Source organism: Somniosus microcephalus, chromosome 4 (assembly GCF_052327205.1).
Source record: "Somniosus microcephalus isolate GS21.2 chromosome 4, FLI_Smic_1.0, whole genome shotgun sequence".
NCBI classification, from domain to species: domain Eukaryota; kingdom Metazoa; phylum Chordata; class Chondrichthyes; order Squaliformes; family Somniosidae; genus Somniosus; species Somniosus microcephalus.
In genome coordinates this window covers 252,383,561-252,400,221 of record NC_140990.1, presented here as the reverse complement: position 1 = coordinate 252,400,221, position 16,661 = coordinate 252,383,561, and the positions used below count along the sequence as shown (strand labels likewise).

General features: G+C 38.9%; 2 protein-coding genes across 6 annotated transcripts in view; one reads left to right on the top strand and one right to left on the bottom strand.

Moving 5' to 3' along the window:
* The window catches only part of fastkd1 (FAST kinase domains 1), a 57,857-nt gene extending 56,481 nt beyond the window's left edge, over positions 1-1,376 (top strand). For all 5 annotated transcript variants that reach the window (XM_085986221.1, XM_085986219.1, XM_085986220.1 and 2 more), the window contains one exon: positions 1,195-1,376. In XM_085986221.1, the coding sequence (XP_085842347.1) occupies positions 1,195-1,287 (93 nt within the window). In that variant the 3' untranslated portion in view covers positions 1,288-1,376. The remainder of the gene's footprint in view (positions 1-1,194) is intronic.
* klhl41a (kelch-like family member 41a) lies at positions 56-12,773 on the bottom strand. Its single transcript, XM_085986225.1, has 6 exons — positions 11,535-12,773; positions 10,967-11,124; positions 9,473-9,580; positions 9,198-9,383; positions 7,839-7,985; positions 56-3,061 (listed from the first exon to the last, which is right to left on the bottom strand). The coding sequence occupies exons 1-6, from the start codon at positions 12,663-12,665 to the stop codon at positions 2,950-2,952; spliced, it is 1,842 nt and encodes a 613-aa protein (XP_085842351.1). The 5' UTR covers positions 12,666-12,773; the 3' UTR covers positions 56-2,949.
* Positions 12,774-16,661: the final 3,888 nt, after the last annotated feature.

Genomic DNA, 16,661 nt, shown 5'->3' with positions numbered 1-16,661 from the left:
TACAATTAAGTAGGAATTTTAGCAGAATTATAAATGACAACATTGTGTCCACTAATCATTGCAAACAAATTGATTTTTTATTAAATTAAGCTTTATGCCAATTTTTCTTTTACCAAGTAATGTTTAAACAAATCACTTTTTTAAATATTCATTTGTTATGTGATTGGTTTCTTGGTCGCAGAGGCCGTGGTTGGGAAAAATAAATTGTCAGAATAAACCACAGTGGCCTAGATTTCCCCCCCATTTTCTGGCAGTTTCTGGGCGAACAGGAGCATGAAATGCTGCAGGGAACTGTTCTACTACCTCCCTGGCCTCCTTTCGCTTTCAGGATTTTTCACTGGAAATGACACAATTCTAAATTTGGCTGTCTATATTTTAGGTGAGCATGGTAAAATTAAAGAATACATTATCCACTGCATTTTCTGTCCTTAATGCGTGAGATGGATGTCAGCAATGTGTTGCATGCTATTGCTAAGGCGGTGAAGTGGTTCTTAAAAATTAAAGGGTCACATTGCCTGATGCAAGAGTGAGTGACTGCACTAGGCAAAGTGGGATATGTAGAAAGAGAATTAAACTTGCTATTTCTTCAGCTGACATTGCTAGTCATTGGTGACCTGGCAAGACCAGAAGTAGAGCTGGGACCCTACTGGGAAAAATTTAAATGAAAAAGAACCAGCTTAGAGTGCTGAGACACAGGTGTGTACCACTGTGTGCCTTAACCACTTACATTTCCCACAAGTTTCCTTTTTGCTGGCTGTCCATGTGAGGTGCTGAATTATGGCCAGTTATGTCCAATGAACTTTGACATTTTCTATTACCATAATAGAGTCATCAGTCAGTTTTCATTAACAAACAACAAGAGCTTTCACTTATTGTTTTCATTTACTAAATGGCACAACATTTCTGATAGTGTTATACAGTGATAACTGGTGAAGCAATAATATTACCCGAATGTGCATTGTCCTTAAATTTATTATTTGTTGTTGTATTTAAAATCTGCAACATGGCTTAGCCCACAAATGATAAATTGGGCTCAAAGCTTTGTAATTTAAGTGTTGCATCTTTCAGCACATTTTTTATTATTGTTCCAGTTTGTAATTTTAGTTCTTGCATTGCAACTTACTACTACTATATGTACTTTATTTTATTGTGGAATTTAAATTTTTTCCCTTTTTTGGAATTATATCTTTATAGATCCCTCATTTTGAATGGAATTCGATGGAATTGTCAACAAAGGATGCATGGGTAGAATATCTTAAACAGAAGATATTTACAAAAGAATGTTGAAATCATGATCTAAATTTTAACAGAACTGATTGTAGTATGTTCACTTGTGGAAATGTATTGAATATTTTAATAAAGGAGGTTTATTCTTATACTGTTAATTTTTACCATTTCTAAATCCCAAATCTTAATTCAATTGTCAAAAACATTCCACATCAGTATATTAAAAAAAAAGTAAAATAAAAGTAAGGATGATATTGAAGGAATGTATCCTACATTAGTAAGAGGTTCTATGATTGGAGGTTGGACATATTGAATATGTAATGGACCGAAATTTGCGCTCTGAGGCGTACCTCCGGAGTACATCTCCGACCCGAAAAAAAAAAAATTTTAAATACGAAAGTACTTGCTGGCTCCTGGGCTTCAGAGTTTTCGGGTCCTGGGCCTGTAGGCGTACGCCTGCATCAAGGCCCATGGATCCCAGGGACGCAGGCGGTTCGGAAGCGTCCCTGAGATCAGGTCGGCTGGGTCAACCAATTAGAAAGGGGGATTCCTCATAAGCTTATGGGGATTCCATTTATGAACGGAATCCCATAAGCTTATGAGAAATCCCTAAATAAATAAATAACACCATGTTAATTAAAAGTCCCGTTAATTAAGCATTTACATTTAAACATTTTAATCCGGGCCAGAATTTACATGAAATAATTTTAATGTTTTTGTATGTTTTAATTTTAATTTAACATTTATTTTAACCCTTTATGCTGGTAAAAGCAGGCCCTATGCCTGCTTTTACCAGACGTAAGGGTTTCATGAACATTTGCTGGGCAGTAGTTGGGCAAATAGCCCAATTCTCCGGCCGCAAATTTTTTGGGGGCACACGTGGACGATCTGTCACGGCGAACCTTGACATTGCAAGTTCCAGCTTTTCCTGGAACTTACGGGGCCATTCTGAGGCTTTATGACTGCATACGCTGTGCATACGCCATCATCGTCCCCACAAAATCCGGGACAATATCTTAGGTGAAATTTCTGTAGTGTTGGAAAATTAAGTATACTAAAAGTTATTTGAATTTAAAAGAATAGAGACTTTAATCAAGGCAATTCTCTCGAGCAGTATTAGAATAACCAGTGAATAAGTGTTCTTTAGATGAGTATGAAGCGTGTTTCTGCAAAGAGTAAAATATATAACTAGTAATCAGAATATTTTAGAATCATTAGTTATGCCGCAAATATTTTAGAATTCACTGAGAAGGAAATTCAGTTAGAGTGAAAACTAGTGAGGGAAACATTTTTAAATAAGGCTATTGAAGTCCAAGACTTTTATATTTATTTATTTTTTAAAAAGTCAAGCCTTGTGGAATAGGACAAATTGTATGTGAACTATAGAGAGAATGGATTGAATGTACTTGTTTTACTTTTAAATTAACTTTTATAATTGCCTACATATGCATTTGTTGAGTTGCATTGCAAATAATCTTACACACTAGTATGTGTCTGCTTCTACAGTATGCATATACTCTGCACCCGTTCAGTGTATCACTATCTGACATCTTCCTGCGATCATTGACTGCATTGGGGATGGTGAAACATTGTTGTTTGAGAATTAAATGAGTCCATTGTGTACAGAGTTAAATTATGTGGAGTAATAATTCCAGTTGGTACCATACACCAGTTATGTTTGTGTTTCATATAGCAGCAATATTAATGACACTATGGAACTATTTATAATTTGGTAAGTCTGAACATGTTGAGGCGTACAGCAAGACATGTGGCTCCTTCAGCATAGTTGATTTCCTTCAGCATGCCACACCATTCCTTCTTTTCATCTTCCAATCTAAATAAAAAGTACAAATGCATTTTAGTATGTTCAAAATCTTTTTTTTTGCTTAACCATTTGTGTAAAATTTAGCAATGTATGTATAGCATCCATATTAATTCATTTCATTTTTTTTCTACTTTTTGTTTTAAAGCTTTGAATCGATGGGTGCTATATAGTAAGGGACTACATTTAATGCATACTCTGAACACTTAATTGGGACCAGAGGAATCTGATGCAACTGGAGAAAATAGATTTGTGTCACCAATTAAATTTCAAAAGCATAAAAAAAACTTTAATTAAATTTTACTTTTATTGAACTTTGGTAGAAAGATTATTTTTTCACTTGGAAAACAGGAAGGATTCCAAAATAAAAACACAATGCTGAAAATACTCAACAGGTCAGGCAGCATTGCTGGAGAGAGAAACAAAGTTAACGTTGCTAAAAGTGCTGCAAAACAGTGCCACAGAGTGATATCATGTGCTTCCAATTTCCTCAGTGTTTTTCTGATCTTAATTGGCCAATTAGAATCAGAGTCATAGAAACCTGCAGCACAGAAGGAGGCCATTCAGCCCGCCATGCCTGTGCTGGCTCTTTGAAAGAGCAGTCGTGCTTAGTCCCACATCCTCGCTTTTTGTCCGTAACCCTGTGAGTTCCTCATCCTCAAGTAACTGTCCTTTTTGTCCGTAACCCTGAGTTCCTCATCCTCAAGTAACTGTCCTTTTTGTCCATAACCCTGAGAGTTCCTCATCCTCAAGTAACTGTCCTTTTTGTCCGTAACCCTGAGTTCCTCATCCTCAAGTAACTGTCCTTTTTGTCCATAACCCTGTGAGTTCCTCATCCTCAAGTAACTGTCCTTTTTGTCCATAACCCTGAGAGTTCCTCATCCTCAAGTAACTGTCCTTTTTGTCCGTAACCCTGTAAGTTCCTCATCCTCAAGTAGCTGTCCTTTTAAAATTATTTATGGAATCGGCTTCCACTACCTTTTTTCAGTTAGAGCGTTCCTGATCCTGACAATTGTGAAAAAAAATTCTCCATTTCCTCTTGACATTGTATTTTTAGGTTGTACAGCATGCATATAATCCATGAGGAAATGGATGGCCTCTACCTCCCATTCAAGAGAGGGGAACAAGGTGTGAAAGTTACTCTGGGCCACAAGCAAGCCTATAAATAGAAATATTTTATAAATTGTGCATAGAGTATATAAGAACAAAGCTGTAATGATGAAATTGTACTAAACGTTGATTAAGCCATAGTTAGACCATTGTGTGCAGTTTTGGATATCCTATTATCGAGAGGGTATCAAAGCTATTGAGAATGTATCATGTAGATTTGCAAAGATGATGCCAGGGATAGGAATCTATAGTTATGAGGAAAGACCGAATAGTTTCACTGGAGTAGAGAAGCTTGAAGATAATTACTCGATTTTAAATTTACAACTTGTTTTGATAGCTTGAATATTTCCTCGGGTTGGAGAATTAGTGATGAACTCATAACTTTAAAATTATTATTGAGAGGGAGAAGATGTGGTTGGAGAAATTTCTTTATGCAGAGGGTTGTTGGAGCTTAGAATGCTTTGGCACATCAAGTGGTTAAAACAACAACAGTCATTTCTTGGCTCCAGTGGCTGGAAAGAAGGAGGGAGAATAAGAAAAAATGGTGGGACAATGTTCAATTTTAAGAACATTTAATCACTTATTAATAACATCTGTGTGTAGGTAGTTGCAAAATATAACCAACAGAATTAGATTTGCCATAGAGTATATAAGAACATGGTTGAATTCCATATTCAATTAGAGGGTGAGAAGGTTGGATCTCAAACAAGCGTGCTAAGCTTGAATAAAGGAGACTATGAAGGTATGAGAGTGGAATTGAGTAGAGTGGATTGGGAAAATAGATTAAAGGGTAAGACGATACATGATCAGCGGTGTACATTTAAGGAGTTATTTTACAACTTCCAAAAAATATATATTCCACTGAGAAGAAAAAGGTGTAAAAGAAAAGACAGCCATCCGTGGCTAAGTAAAGAAATTAAGGATAGTATTCGACTAAAAACAAAGGCATATGAGGTAGCCAAATCTAGTGGGAGGATAGAGGATTGGGAAAACTTTAAAAGACATCAAAAAATAACAAAAAGATTAAGAAAGGGAAGATGGATTATGAAAGTAAATTAGCAAAAAATATAAAAACATAGTAAGAGCTTTTATAGTTATATAAAAAGAAAAAGGGTGGCTAAAGTTAATGTTGGTCCCTTAGAGGATGAGACTGGGAAATTAATGGTGGGAAATATGGAGATGGCAAAAACACTAAATGAATATTTTGTATCAGTCTTTACAGTAGAGGACACTAAGAATATCCCAACACTGGACAAACAGGGGACTATGGGGGGGAGGAGCTAAACACGATCAAAATCACTAAGGAAATGGTACTCGGTAAAATAATGGGACTCAAGGCGGATAAATCACCTGGACCTGATGGCTTACATCCTAGGGTCTTGAGGGAAGTGGCGGTAGGGATTGTGGATGCATTGGTAATAATTTTCCAAAACTCCCTGGACTCAGCAAAGGTCCTGGCAGATTGGAAAACTGCTAATGTAACACCCTTATTTAAAAAGGGCAGTAGACAGAAGGCTGGAAACTATAGACCGGTTAGCCTAACATCTGTGGTAGGTAAAATTTTGGAGTCCATTATTAAGGAGACAGTAACAGGACATTTGGATAATCATAATTTAATAGGACAAAGTCAGCATGGTTTTATGAAGGGGAAGTCATGTTTGACAAATTTGCTGGAGTTCTTTGAGGAAGTAACATATAGGATGGATAAAGGGGAACCAGTGGACGTAGTGTATTTAGACTTCCAAAAGGCATTTGACAAGGTGCCACACAAGATTATTGCTTAAGATAAAAAATCACGGGATTGGGGGTAATATTCTGGCATGGATAGAGGATTGGCTATCTAACAGAAGGCAGAGAGTTGGGATAAATGGTTCATTCTCAGACTGGCAATCAGTAACTAGTGGTGTTCCGCAGGGGTCAGTGCTGGGTCCCCAACTCTTTACAATCTATATTAACGATTTGGAGGAGGGGACCGAGTGTAACATATCAAAGTTTGCAGATACAAAGATGGGAGGGAAAGTAGTGAGTGAGGAGGACATAAAAACCCTGCAAGGGGACATAGACAGGCTAAGTAAGTGGGCAGAGATTTGGCAGATGGAATACAATACTGGAAAGTGTGAGGTTATGCACTTTGGCAGGAAAAATCGTAGAGCAAGTTATTATCTTAATGGCAAGAAACTGGAAAGTACTGAAGTACAAAGGGATCTGGGGGTCCTGGTGCACGAAACTCAAAAGGTTAGTATGCAGGTGCAGCAAGTGATTAAGAAGGCCAATGGAATGTTGGCTTTCATTGCTAGGGGGATAGAATATAAAAATAGGGAGGTATTGCTTCAGTTGTACAAGGTATTGGTGAGACCGCAGCTGGAATACTGCATACAGTTTTGGTGTCCATACTTAAGAAAGGACATACTTGCTCTCGAGTCAGTACAAAGAAGGTTCACTCGGTTAATCCCGGGGATGAGGGGATGGACATATGAGGAGAGGTTGAGTAGATTGGGACTCTACTCATTGGAGTTCAGAAGAATGAGAGGCGATCTTATTGAAACATATAAGATTGTGAAGGGGTTGGATCGGGTGGATGCGGGGAGGATGTTCCCGATGATGGGTGAAACTAGAACTAGGGGGCATAGTCTTAGAATAAGGGGCTGCTCTTTCAAAACTGAGATGAGGAGGAACTACTTCACTCAGAGGGTGGTAGGTCCATGGAATATGCTGCCCCAAAAAGCTGTAGAAGCTACATCATTACATAAATTTAAAACAGAAATAGACAGTTTCCTAGAAGTAAAGGGAATTAAGGGTTACGGGGAGCGGGCAGGAATTTGGACATGAGTCTAGGTTCGGATCGGACATGGCCCTGTGGGTAGCGGAGCGGGCCCAGGGGCCGTGTAGCCTGATCCTGCTCCTATTTCGTGTGTCTGATTCTGTTAGATTCAGAAGATGGTTCTGTGATAGTAGATTGGCGGTTAGGATCAGATCAGCCATGATCTTATTGAATGGTGGAGCAGGCTTGAGTGGCCGATTGGCCTACTCCTGCTCCTATTTCTTATGTTCTTATCAATTTCAAAATGTATGTTCGAATGTTCAAGATGAAATTGATCTATTAAAAAAACTTAACATTTTACAAATTTGCAATAAATATATTTGACAGGTCTGACATCCATTATGGGAATAAAATCTCAAATTATCCCAATCTATTTTTAAGTGTGCTAATTCATCTTGCATTAATAGCTGTACATGTGAATACTACCTAATCTACAATACAGTTGTAGTGCAATGTGTTGATTATTTTCATTAGCATATAGAAAGATTATATAAGCTTCTTGCATCTAGAGCATACCTGACATTTGAAAATATCATGCTTGCAAGGGACAGGAACAGAAAAACAATTGTGACTAATTCTTGAAAAAATTACAAGAAACCAGGTCAGTTATTTCCTGCATTTTTTTCTAACCTTGATAACGTGGGTTTTCACTGAGGAAAAATTGGAGATTTGCTAACCGCTGCCAGTCCTGAACAATCTTTCCCAGTAACCACAATTTGTTTCTATGTAACCTTAAAACAAGTCTATTTTGAGAACTTGCCCAGTTCAACACAACTGCACCTTGCCAGCTAAACATCACAAGTATGTTCCAGACTAAAGAAATGTGAGGCCAGCTGGTATTCTATCATATAGACTTACTTCCACACGTCGGTGAATTCTGAGGGGGCATATTCTTTATTTTCCAGCTGAATCATAGCAAAACCTCCAATAGCATAAAGTGACTCAGCCATATTGATGATGTTTATAGAGCTTCTCTCTTGTGAGAATTCAGGCATTGTTTCCCACCTGTGATAATCAAACAAGAATATAACCATCTATTACAATAGTAAATGTACAGATAGATGTATTTGCTCACTTTCTACAAATGGTTATATTGCTTTTAGCTTGTGTATTCTTGAGGAAAAAAAATCAAAATAAATTTGAAACATTCAAGAGGTACTTATAATATAGGTGGTATGTAATTTTTGTGAAGAATTTTATTTGGTGTATTTTTTTTTTCTTCAAACTAATCCTGGCAATAATAGTGCACAGATTGTAAAGTTGCACCATTGCATTGTTTTTGAATGTTTATGATGAAATATACAAAAGTTTCTGTCTACCAGTGTACCTTGTATAGTATAATATAAAGTTTAGCATAGGCAGAGAAATTGTAAGTGTTATTTTGATGCCACTAGGGGGCTGTATTTTTTTTTTGAAACGGTATACATAAAATATTGTATTTAATTACAGTATACAACAAATAACTTATTTTGTTAACCTTCATTAGCAATTTTTGTACACGTACAAAGATTTTTTTTTTTTACACGTACTTGGTTTCCAAAATCATTCTCGAGGGTATGTTTTTCTGAGCCTTTACCTATGACTGCAACAACAATGCCAACAATTTGCATTTATATAGCGCTTCACAGAAGTGTTATCAAACAAAATTTGACACCGAGCCACATAAGGAGATTTTAGGATAGGTGACCAAAAGCTTGGTTAAAGAGGTAGGTCTTGAGTGTCTGAAAGGAGAGGAGAGGCGCATGGCGTTTTAGGGAGGGAATTCCAGAACTTTGGGCCTGGGCAGCTGAAGGCACGGCTGCTAATGGAGCGAGTAAAATCGGGGATGCGCAAGAGGCCAGAATTGGAGGTGCACAGAAATCTTGGAGCGTTGTCGGGCGGGAGGGGTGAGGCCATGGAGTGATTAAAAATGAGGATGAGTATTTTAAAAGCGAGACGTTGCTGGACTGGGAGCCAATGTAGGTCATGGGGGTGATTGGTTAACGGGACTTGATGCAAGTTAGGATAAGGGCAGCAGAGTTTTCAATGAGTTCAAGTTTATGTAGGATGCAAGATGGGAGGTTGGCCAGGAGTTTTGTGCTTCTCAATTTAAATTAGTATACCAGATTTAGCTTTTCCAGCCCCTTAATTATCTTAAATACCTCTACAGGATCACCTCGCTGATCTCCTTTGCAGACTGAAAAGACGAAGTTTCATATTCTTTTTGGTTTCACTCACTTATTATTCATGATGTTATATGCTTCAACTGCAGCTGTCAGGCCCTCGTCAGTGACCCCTCCAATAACCCAGATTTTGCTTTGATACACAGCAGCTCCAAACATGGCTCGCGCTGTATTCATAGCTGCCAGCTCCCTCCACTCAGATTTTTTAGGATTGTAGACAAACAACTTGTTGACACATTTACTGTGGATAAATTAGAAATATGATTAAAATGATCAATTATGCCAGCCTAGAAATAATCTATAAATGTGCACAACCTACATAATACTTACGTGTCTTCAGTCTTCCCGCCAATAACGTAGATTAATCCATTGTGTGAAACCACCGAGTGGCCATAAATCTTAAGCGGGAATGCTTTGGATTCGTTCCATTTTAGTTCGCTGGGAAAAAAAGTTAAACCTGCATCAAAATGAAATTCTCATTATACCCTTCACTTGTCGAAGTAATGTTTATCCGATTTAAAAATTACGACATTGGTTCACAACGCTGGTTTGCTCAAAGCTGTGCTCAAGCTTTAGTCAATAAACTCCCATTCCTACTGGGAGAGGAGAGAAGCTGTGTAACACTGGCGGCACACTATGTTACAGCTTGCCATGAACAGAGGGACAACCAGTAAACTAAGAAAAGAATATATATAAAAAATGCGAATGTATATTTATACACTCCGGGATATACCTGTTTATACACTATGAATAGAACTGTGTTTATGTGCTCAACCATAAATGTATTTTGATGCTTTGGCAACATAAGATGTAACTTATCATGCCAATAAAGCGATGTGAATTGTGAAGTAGTAATGTTTCTGAAGATAGGGAAGATTAGGCATACAAAAGAACAGGGTAACCTATTTGCATACTAAGCCTAAATATGAAAAAGCGTGTCATTAGTTTGTCGGTGATTAAACATCAGCTCCAAATTGCATATGGTCAGTTGGAATGGTGAAAGATAGTCAAATCTGTTTAAATGTCAGGGCCAACGCCTTTATCATATCTCTTCATCTGGATGGAATCACATTTTTGCGAATAAAGTGAAGTTGTTCAACACCACAGTTGTTGAAACGTCATCTGCAATCCAAGGTCAAGTACCAAACGCCTCCTTCGAATCATAGAATGGTTACAGCACAGAAGGAGACCATTCGGCCCGTCGATCCCGTGCCGGCTTAATATTCAGTAGCTCAACAAACAGAAAATCGGACACGGTGCACCTAGAGACATTGAGAACGAGGACAGATGTACCACTAAGGGAAAGGTAGTTCTTTGCATAAGGCTCTGACTACCCCATACCATCTGTGCCATTGGGGCCAGTAACTCTTTTTGGCATCACGTTTCAGAAACGTTCTCAATGTCTCTAGGTGCACTGTGTGAATGCCACATAATGTACAAATAACAACATTTAAATATTGCAGTCAATTCCCCAAACTGACCCAACTAATCCGATTATGGGCCCTACTATTTAAATGGATGATCGAGGCTAAAATAATCCTGTTATGGATGGGGCTCATATTCGTAATGACTATTATTTTATTATGTTAATATATAGGTCTTCTTACTCAATGTAATTTATTCACGATTAATATTAAATGATAAAATAATTGAAATGACACCCAATATTTTTCAAAGTTTCAAGAAAAAGAATGGTTCTATTTAACTACAACGGTTTTGCAGCAGCATTTTGTTATACGTCATTGGATGCATTAATGATATGTCTAGCCTATTAAAATAATTCAAAGCTAATATATCGTTTAAAGGAAAACAATCTGAATTTACTTCAGGTCATAGCACCATACTGAATCCAGCGCTTGTTCATTTTGAAGATCCTTGCCACCAATCACATAAAGGAAGTTCTCTATTTCTCCCATCCCGAAGAGGCATCTGGCTGAAGGCAGCGGTGGCAAGCCATCCCATTCACCAGCGATGTTGTCAAACTAAAGCATAAAACATGGGATTTTAATTTGTGACCGGTTTCTTTACAGATTCGCTTACAAATGCATTCATAGGTCCGATAGGATTTGATAGAAATTTGCGATGCAGCACATTTATTTCACTAACATCACATTTTGTGCAAGATCTTTTAATAATACCAATTTCCACAAATATTTCTGAACAGAACACAAAACAAAGGGGAGAGGATATCTTAAAACCGAGTTGGTCGCTTAAAAATGTTTTAAATGACAATTCATTTTGTGGATTTTTGGTGGAATGCTCGGTGAAATTTTTGGAAATATTTTGAAAAATTACAACTTCTTATAACATTTACCGAAAAGTTCCAAATGTATACTTTTGCAAGGAAGCTAAAAACATAACTAATTTCACAAGTGAATAGATTTATGTATACCTGGAAGAAATAGCAGTGATAAGGATGTTCTTTAACTTCTTCATCCACGTATAACCCACCAACAACAAAAATTCGGTTTCCCTTTGTAACTAAACTAACATGGTTTCTGGGAATCTGATCATCTACTGCAGCCAGAAAGCATTCATTTAGGTTTGGATCATATGCCACCGCCACTGTATCATTAATGAACATGATCATCTCCTTGACGAACATGCCATGTCTGGGAATGTCATTCAGGAAACCAGGGAGCAGATCTTCATCACCCACGTCACCATTAACCAGATCTTCATCACCCTCGCCTTTCTTTGCGTTTTTGTCTCCTCCTTTAGCAGGCTCGGGAAGTTTCCCAGCAAAAGCATCTTTAATCATCTGAATCTTCTTCAGCAGATCTGGATTAGCCTTAATAATGGCATCTTTTTCGACATGGTCTTTGACAAATTTCTCAGCCATAAGACGAAAACGGATGCAGTCAAAGATTTCTCCTAAACTTTTGACCCTGTTCTCTTTGTCAGTTCGGACCCATCTCATTACAGCTTCAAATACAACCTCTTCCTTCTCCACATTTAAAGTGTCGTTCGCAATTAGGCCGATGAGCTCATGCGAGGCAAGTTGCATAAAATCCTCATCTTTACAGATTTGTTCAAAACGAGCGGCTGCGTATTCGCGGGCAGCAATAGCAAGCCGAGGACAATCAAGAAGAAGTCCTAACCTGAATATGGCCAGACAGTTGCTGACAGATAACTTTTCTTGAAGGTAGGTGACACACAGTGTGAACACGGAGGGGATCTGAAAGCGGCTGGACACAGCAAAAACATTTTGCACGTTCTCATCCGTCAGTTCTATCTCAGAAGAATACAGGTACTTAAGGATCATATCCACGATATTTTCGTCAACATCTTCCAGAACCACCTCAAGTTTCTGCTCCTCCTCATTTTCTTCTGAAAAGAAATACTCACGGAAGTAAGGGCTGCACGCTGCCAGGATTAGGCGGTGGCAAGGAAAGAGCTTATTGCCAACCTTCAGGGAGCAATCAATAAATTTGTTCTCATCCAGTAGTTTTTTTAGACCGTCCTGAAGTAGGGTGGTTTGATAGAGCCGAGATTCTTCCCTTATATCTTTACGAGGATCCATTGTAAAGTAGATTTGGAGGCTAAAGGGGCAGATGGCGTTTGCCGCACTCGGAGGTCTGGCTGAAAAAGGCAGAGCGCTGTGGCTTGCGGCACTTGAGGAGCTTGTAATTTAACTCTACCAGCTAAATATAGAGAGAGACCCCTTCACGTTGGAATTCAGGTTCATCAATGTGGAAAACATTGGCAGCTGCTGCAGACGGAAAGAGACAACTGTGATCGGCTTAGAAGTAAAACAGGAGAGGCAGGCAGTCACTATAGGGAACGATTACTAAGGGAATTAAATTTAGTTATTTTTATAATAGTGGGACAGCGTCGTGGCTAATGTGCAATAGAGCCATAAATATCGCACGTTACGGAGTAAATCCTTCTACTAACTTCTGGTGCCAACTCTCATGTCACAAGTCACACCCACACAGTTGCCACCAGTTACTCACAAATGCTCTTTTGGGTGTTGATAAAAGGCTATAAGAGTTCTCAGGATCGATTTTAACATTTGCAAAACAAATTTTAAAGGCATTACTTTAACAGTCTAATTATGACTACTACACTAGAAGGTAGTACAACGGAATGTCACCTACTCAAGCGTCTCATACTATGATGTCTCTGTCTTCATCATCGTAAAATTTAGACTTCAGGTTACTGGAGTTTACAAATATACTTTCCAAATGTTAATCTACAAGTACTTATACATTTGACTAATAACATGATGTTTGTAGATTGCTAGCATCAATATTACATGAAATAAAAACATAAAGTATTTTAATACACAAATAGGACCTAGCTCCAAAAACACTTTTTGAACACTGAATCAAGCCACAGACCATGTGTGCACGCTTATTCGCTTACGTAAAGGGTAGAACTTGGTCCTGTTTATGGATAGAATAGATTTCTCAGTTAAATATGCTTACATTTCTCAAATGTAAATACGAAAGTTGAATGACAAATTTACATGCGGTAGTAAGCAAAATCCTCTGCTAACAACCTTTTATGGAACTGATAACTCACCTAGGAAATATTTTAAACTTTTAAAATCCCCAAACCCACCTAAAAGACACATTGTTTTATATTTTAGCTTGCAAATTGTGTTTGTGGTTACCTTGTTTTTAATCTTCAAGTAAGTTACTCACTGTAGTCTTTTACAAGCAAGGTCAGCTGCTGAACAGCTGAAAGTAGTGATCACCTCAGCTCATGCCCATTTTTAGAAAGTTGAACAACCTTACTCATTAATAAACTTAACATTTGTCTCACTGTCCTGCTACTTAAATAAAACAATGTGACTCATTTTTCCCATCACACGAATGTGTTAGTATTCTTAAAACTTGGCAAGTGTATAATATAGCAGTTATGTAAGTACATACTTTATAAATAATTTAATAGTCAAGAGTATAGTTGGAAGACTGTGCTGTTAAATCCACAAGATCAAAATGAACCATCTTTTTTAGTGCCATCAACTCCGTAATTCAGAAGTGGAGAATGTCTTGTTTAGATCTTTATTGGTTTGCACACTGTATTGAACAATGGGCTTCTAAGGTTCAACTTAGATTTACTTTACCAAAATATTCTTTGAGGGTATAATATCCTCCAGCAAAGAGCATGCAGTTCCTTTCAGCTGCTCCATTTACAGCTCCTGCAAGTTTTTCTCAAGTCATCCTAAGCTGAGAGCAGGCTGGGAAGCATGCGCTCAGGCCATCAACTTGATCAACTATCTGATCCCCTTCCATCAGTGTTTCAGTCCAGTCTTGTCTTTTCACTCTGACTCCTTTCCTGCCCAGCCTGACCCATCAGATCTGCCCTGTTGTCAAGACAGTTTTCTTTGCACTTCCACTGTATTTGCTGACTATAGTTGGGATTATAGTTAGCAAAATATAATAGAACCACCAAAGACAAAAAAAAACTGGGTCACATTCTGCTTCCCCCTCTGGCCCTCCTGATTCCCCAGTCCCCCATGTGCTTTTCAGTCCATTTGCTTGCAGCCCATCCAAAGTGTTTGTCCCCCTGCTTGCTCATGCACATAGGAGTGCTTCCCCATCTACCTGCTTGTACCTATTCAACCCAAAAGCTTTCTAGCCCACTTGGTCACTTATCTGCCTATTGAGTGCTTCCTAGCCCACCTCACCTACCTAGTGTTTACAAATTCATCTACTCGCTCAAACACTCAGCCCAAGTTCCTCCCAACCTGATGAATGGTGAAAGAGTGAGAGGTAAAGGAGGCTGTGAAAAAGAATGAGAAGTGAAAGTGAGAGCGCAAAAAATGAAGGACGAAAGCAAGGGAGCAACCATGTAAATGAGGAAAGCAAGATTTGAAGGAAAAAAAGTGAGAAGGGAAGAAGACAGAAAGAGGGGAATAGAGTGACAGGATGAAAAAAGAGACCGACAGACCCTTGGACAACGTGGACCACTTTCCATACCTTGGGAGCCTACTGTCAACAAGGGCAGACGTCGATGACAAAGTCCAACACCGCCTTCAGTGTGCCACTGCAGCCTTCGGTCGCCTGAGGAAGAGAGTGTTTGAAGACTAGGACCTCAAACCCAGCACCAGGCTCATGGTCTACAGAGCAATAGTGATACCCGCCCTCCTGTATGCTCCAGAGACATGGACCATGTACAGCAGGCCCAGAAATTGAGAGTCATGGATTTTGATAATCAGGGAGCAGTACTGTGTGGCGGGGGCAGGTTGGTAGAGGACCTTTGTCTTACGGATGTTTAGTGTAAGACCCTCACTGGTCCTAGAAACCAGTTCCCTCTTCTATTTTCTTAGTCCCTCTCAATGCTTCCAGTTCTCCCTCTCAGTACTCCCAAAATCCATCTCAGTGCTTCCAGTTCCTACCATTCCCCCACTGCACCTACTTACAGTTACTTCAATATCTCAGCACATTGTACTCTTTCTATGTCCCAGCTGTGCCTCACTGATCCCACAGCTCAGCCTTCCAGCACCCAGAGCTCCCTCTCTGACTGCTCACAACTTGAGTACTACAGATCTACAAACTTTTCTCTTGAATATTCACATGCACCAGGCCCTTTTCTCCAGGACTCATATCCCACCCCATAAGTATTCCTTTGCTCAACTCTCCTCATGAGTGATGCCAGAGCTCAGCCACCTCCAAATCCTACCAAACAAAGACCACAATCCTTTAGGATATTCTTAGACCCCAGCACATTCATGCCCCCTCCTTTTATGAATATTCCCAGGTCCTGCACCACTCTACTCAGAGAATGGTGAGAATGTGGAACTCGTGGCACTACATAGAGTGCTTGAGGCGAATAGCATAGATGCATTTAAGAGGAAGCTAGATAAGTACATGAGGTTGAAAGGATATGTTGATAGTGAGATGAAGGAAATGGAGTGGGAGGAGGCTCATAGGGAACATAAACACTGCTGAATGGCCTGTTTCTGTGTTGTAAATTCTAAGTATGTTTGACAATAATTACTGAACTAATTTTACTGCACATGTATTGGTTGATCAGAGGGGTTTGTCTCCTCAAATTTAGGTCTTTTTTATGGACATATTTTTCTATTTTAGTAACTCCACCTTTTCCTGGCAATTGACTGTAATATCCAAGTATAGGGAAGCACGTGTTTTCTCACTGTTGAGTGTAAATGTTAGTTTGCAGTAGCACCAAGATATGTATTACTTAAATATTTCAATCTTGTATTTTAAAATTCTCACCCTTCTTTGCAAATTGCTCCATGGCCTCGCCTATCCCCATCTCTGTAACCTCCTCCAGCTCTACAACCCTGAGATCTCTGTGCTCCTCCAACTCTGGCCTTTTGCGCTTCCCCAATTTTCTTCGCTCCACCATTGGTAGCCATGTCTTCAGCTGGCTAGACCATAAGCTCTGGAAACCGCCCCCCGCCAAACTTCTCTGCCTCTCTATCCTGCTTTAAGATGCTCCTTAAAACCTACCTCATTGACCAAGCTTTTGGTCACCTGTCCTAATGTCTCTTTATGTGGCTCAATGTCAAATTTTGTTTGATAATCGCTCCTGTGAAGCACTG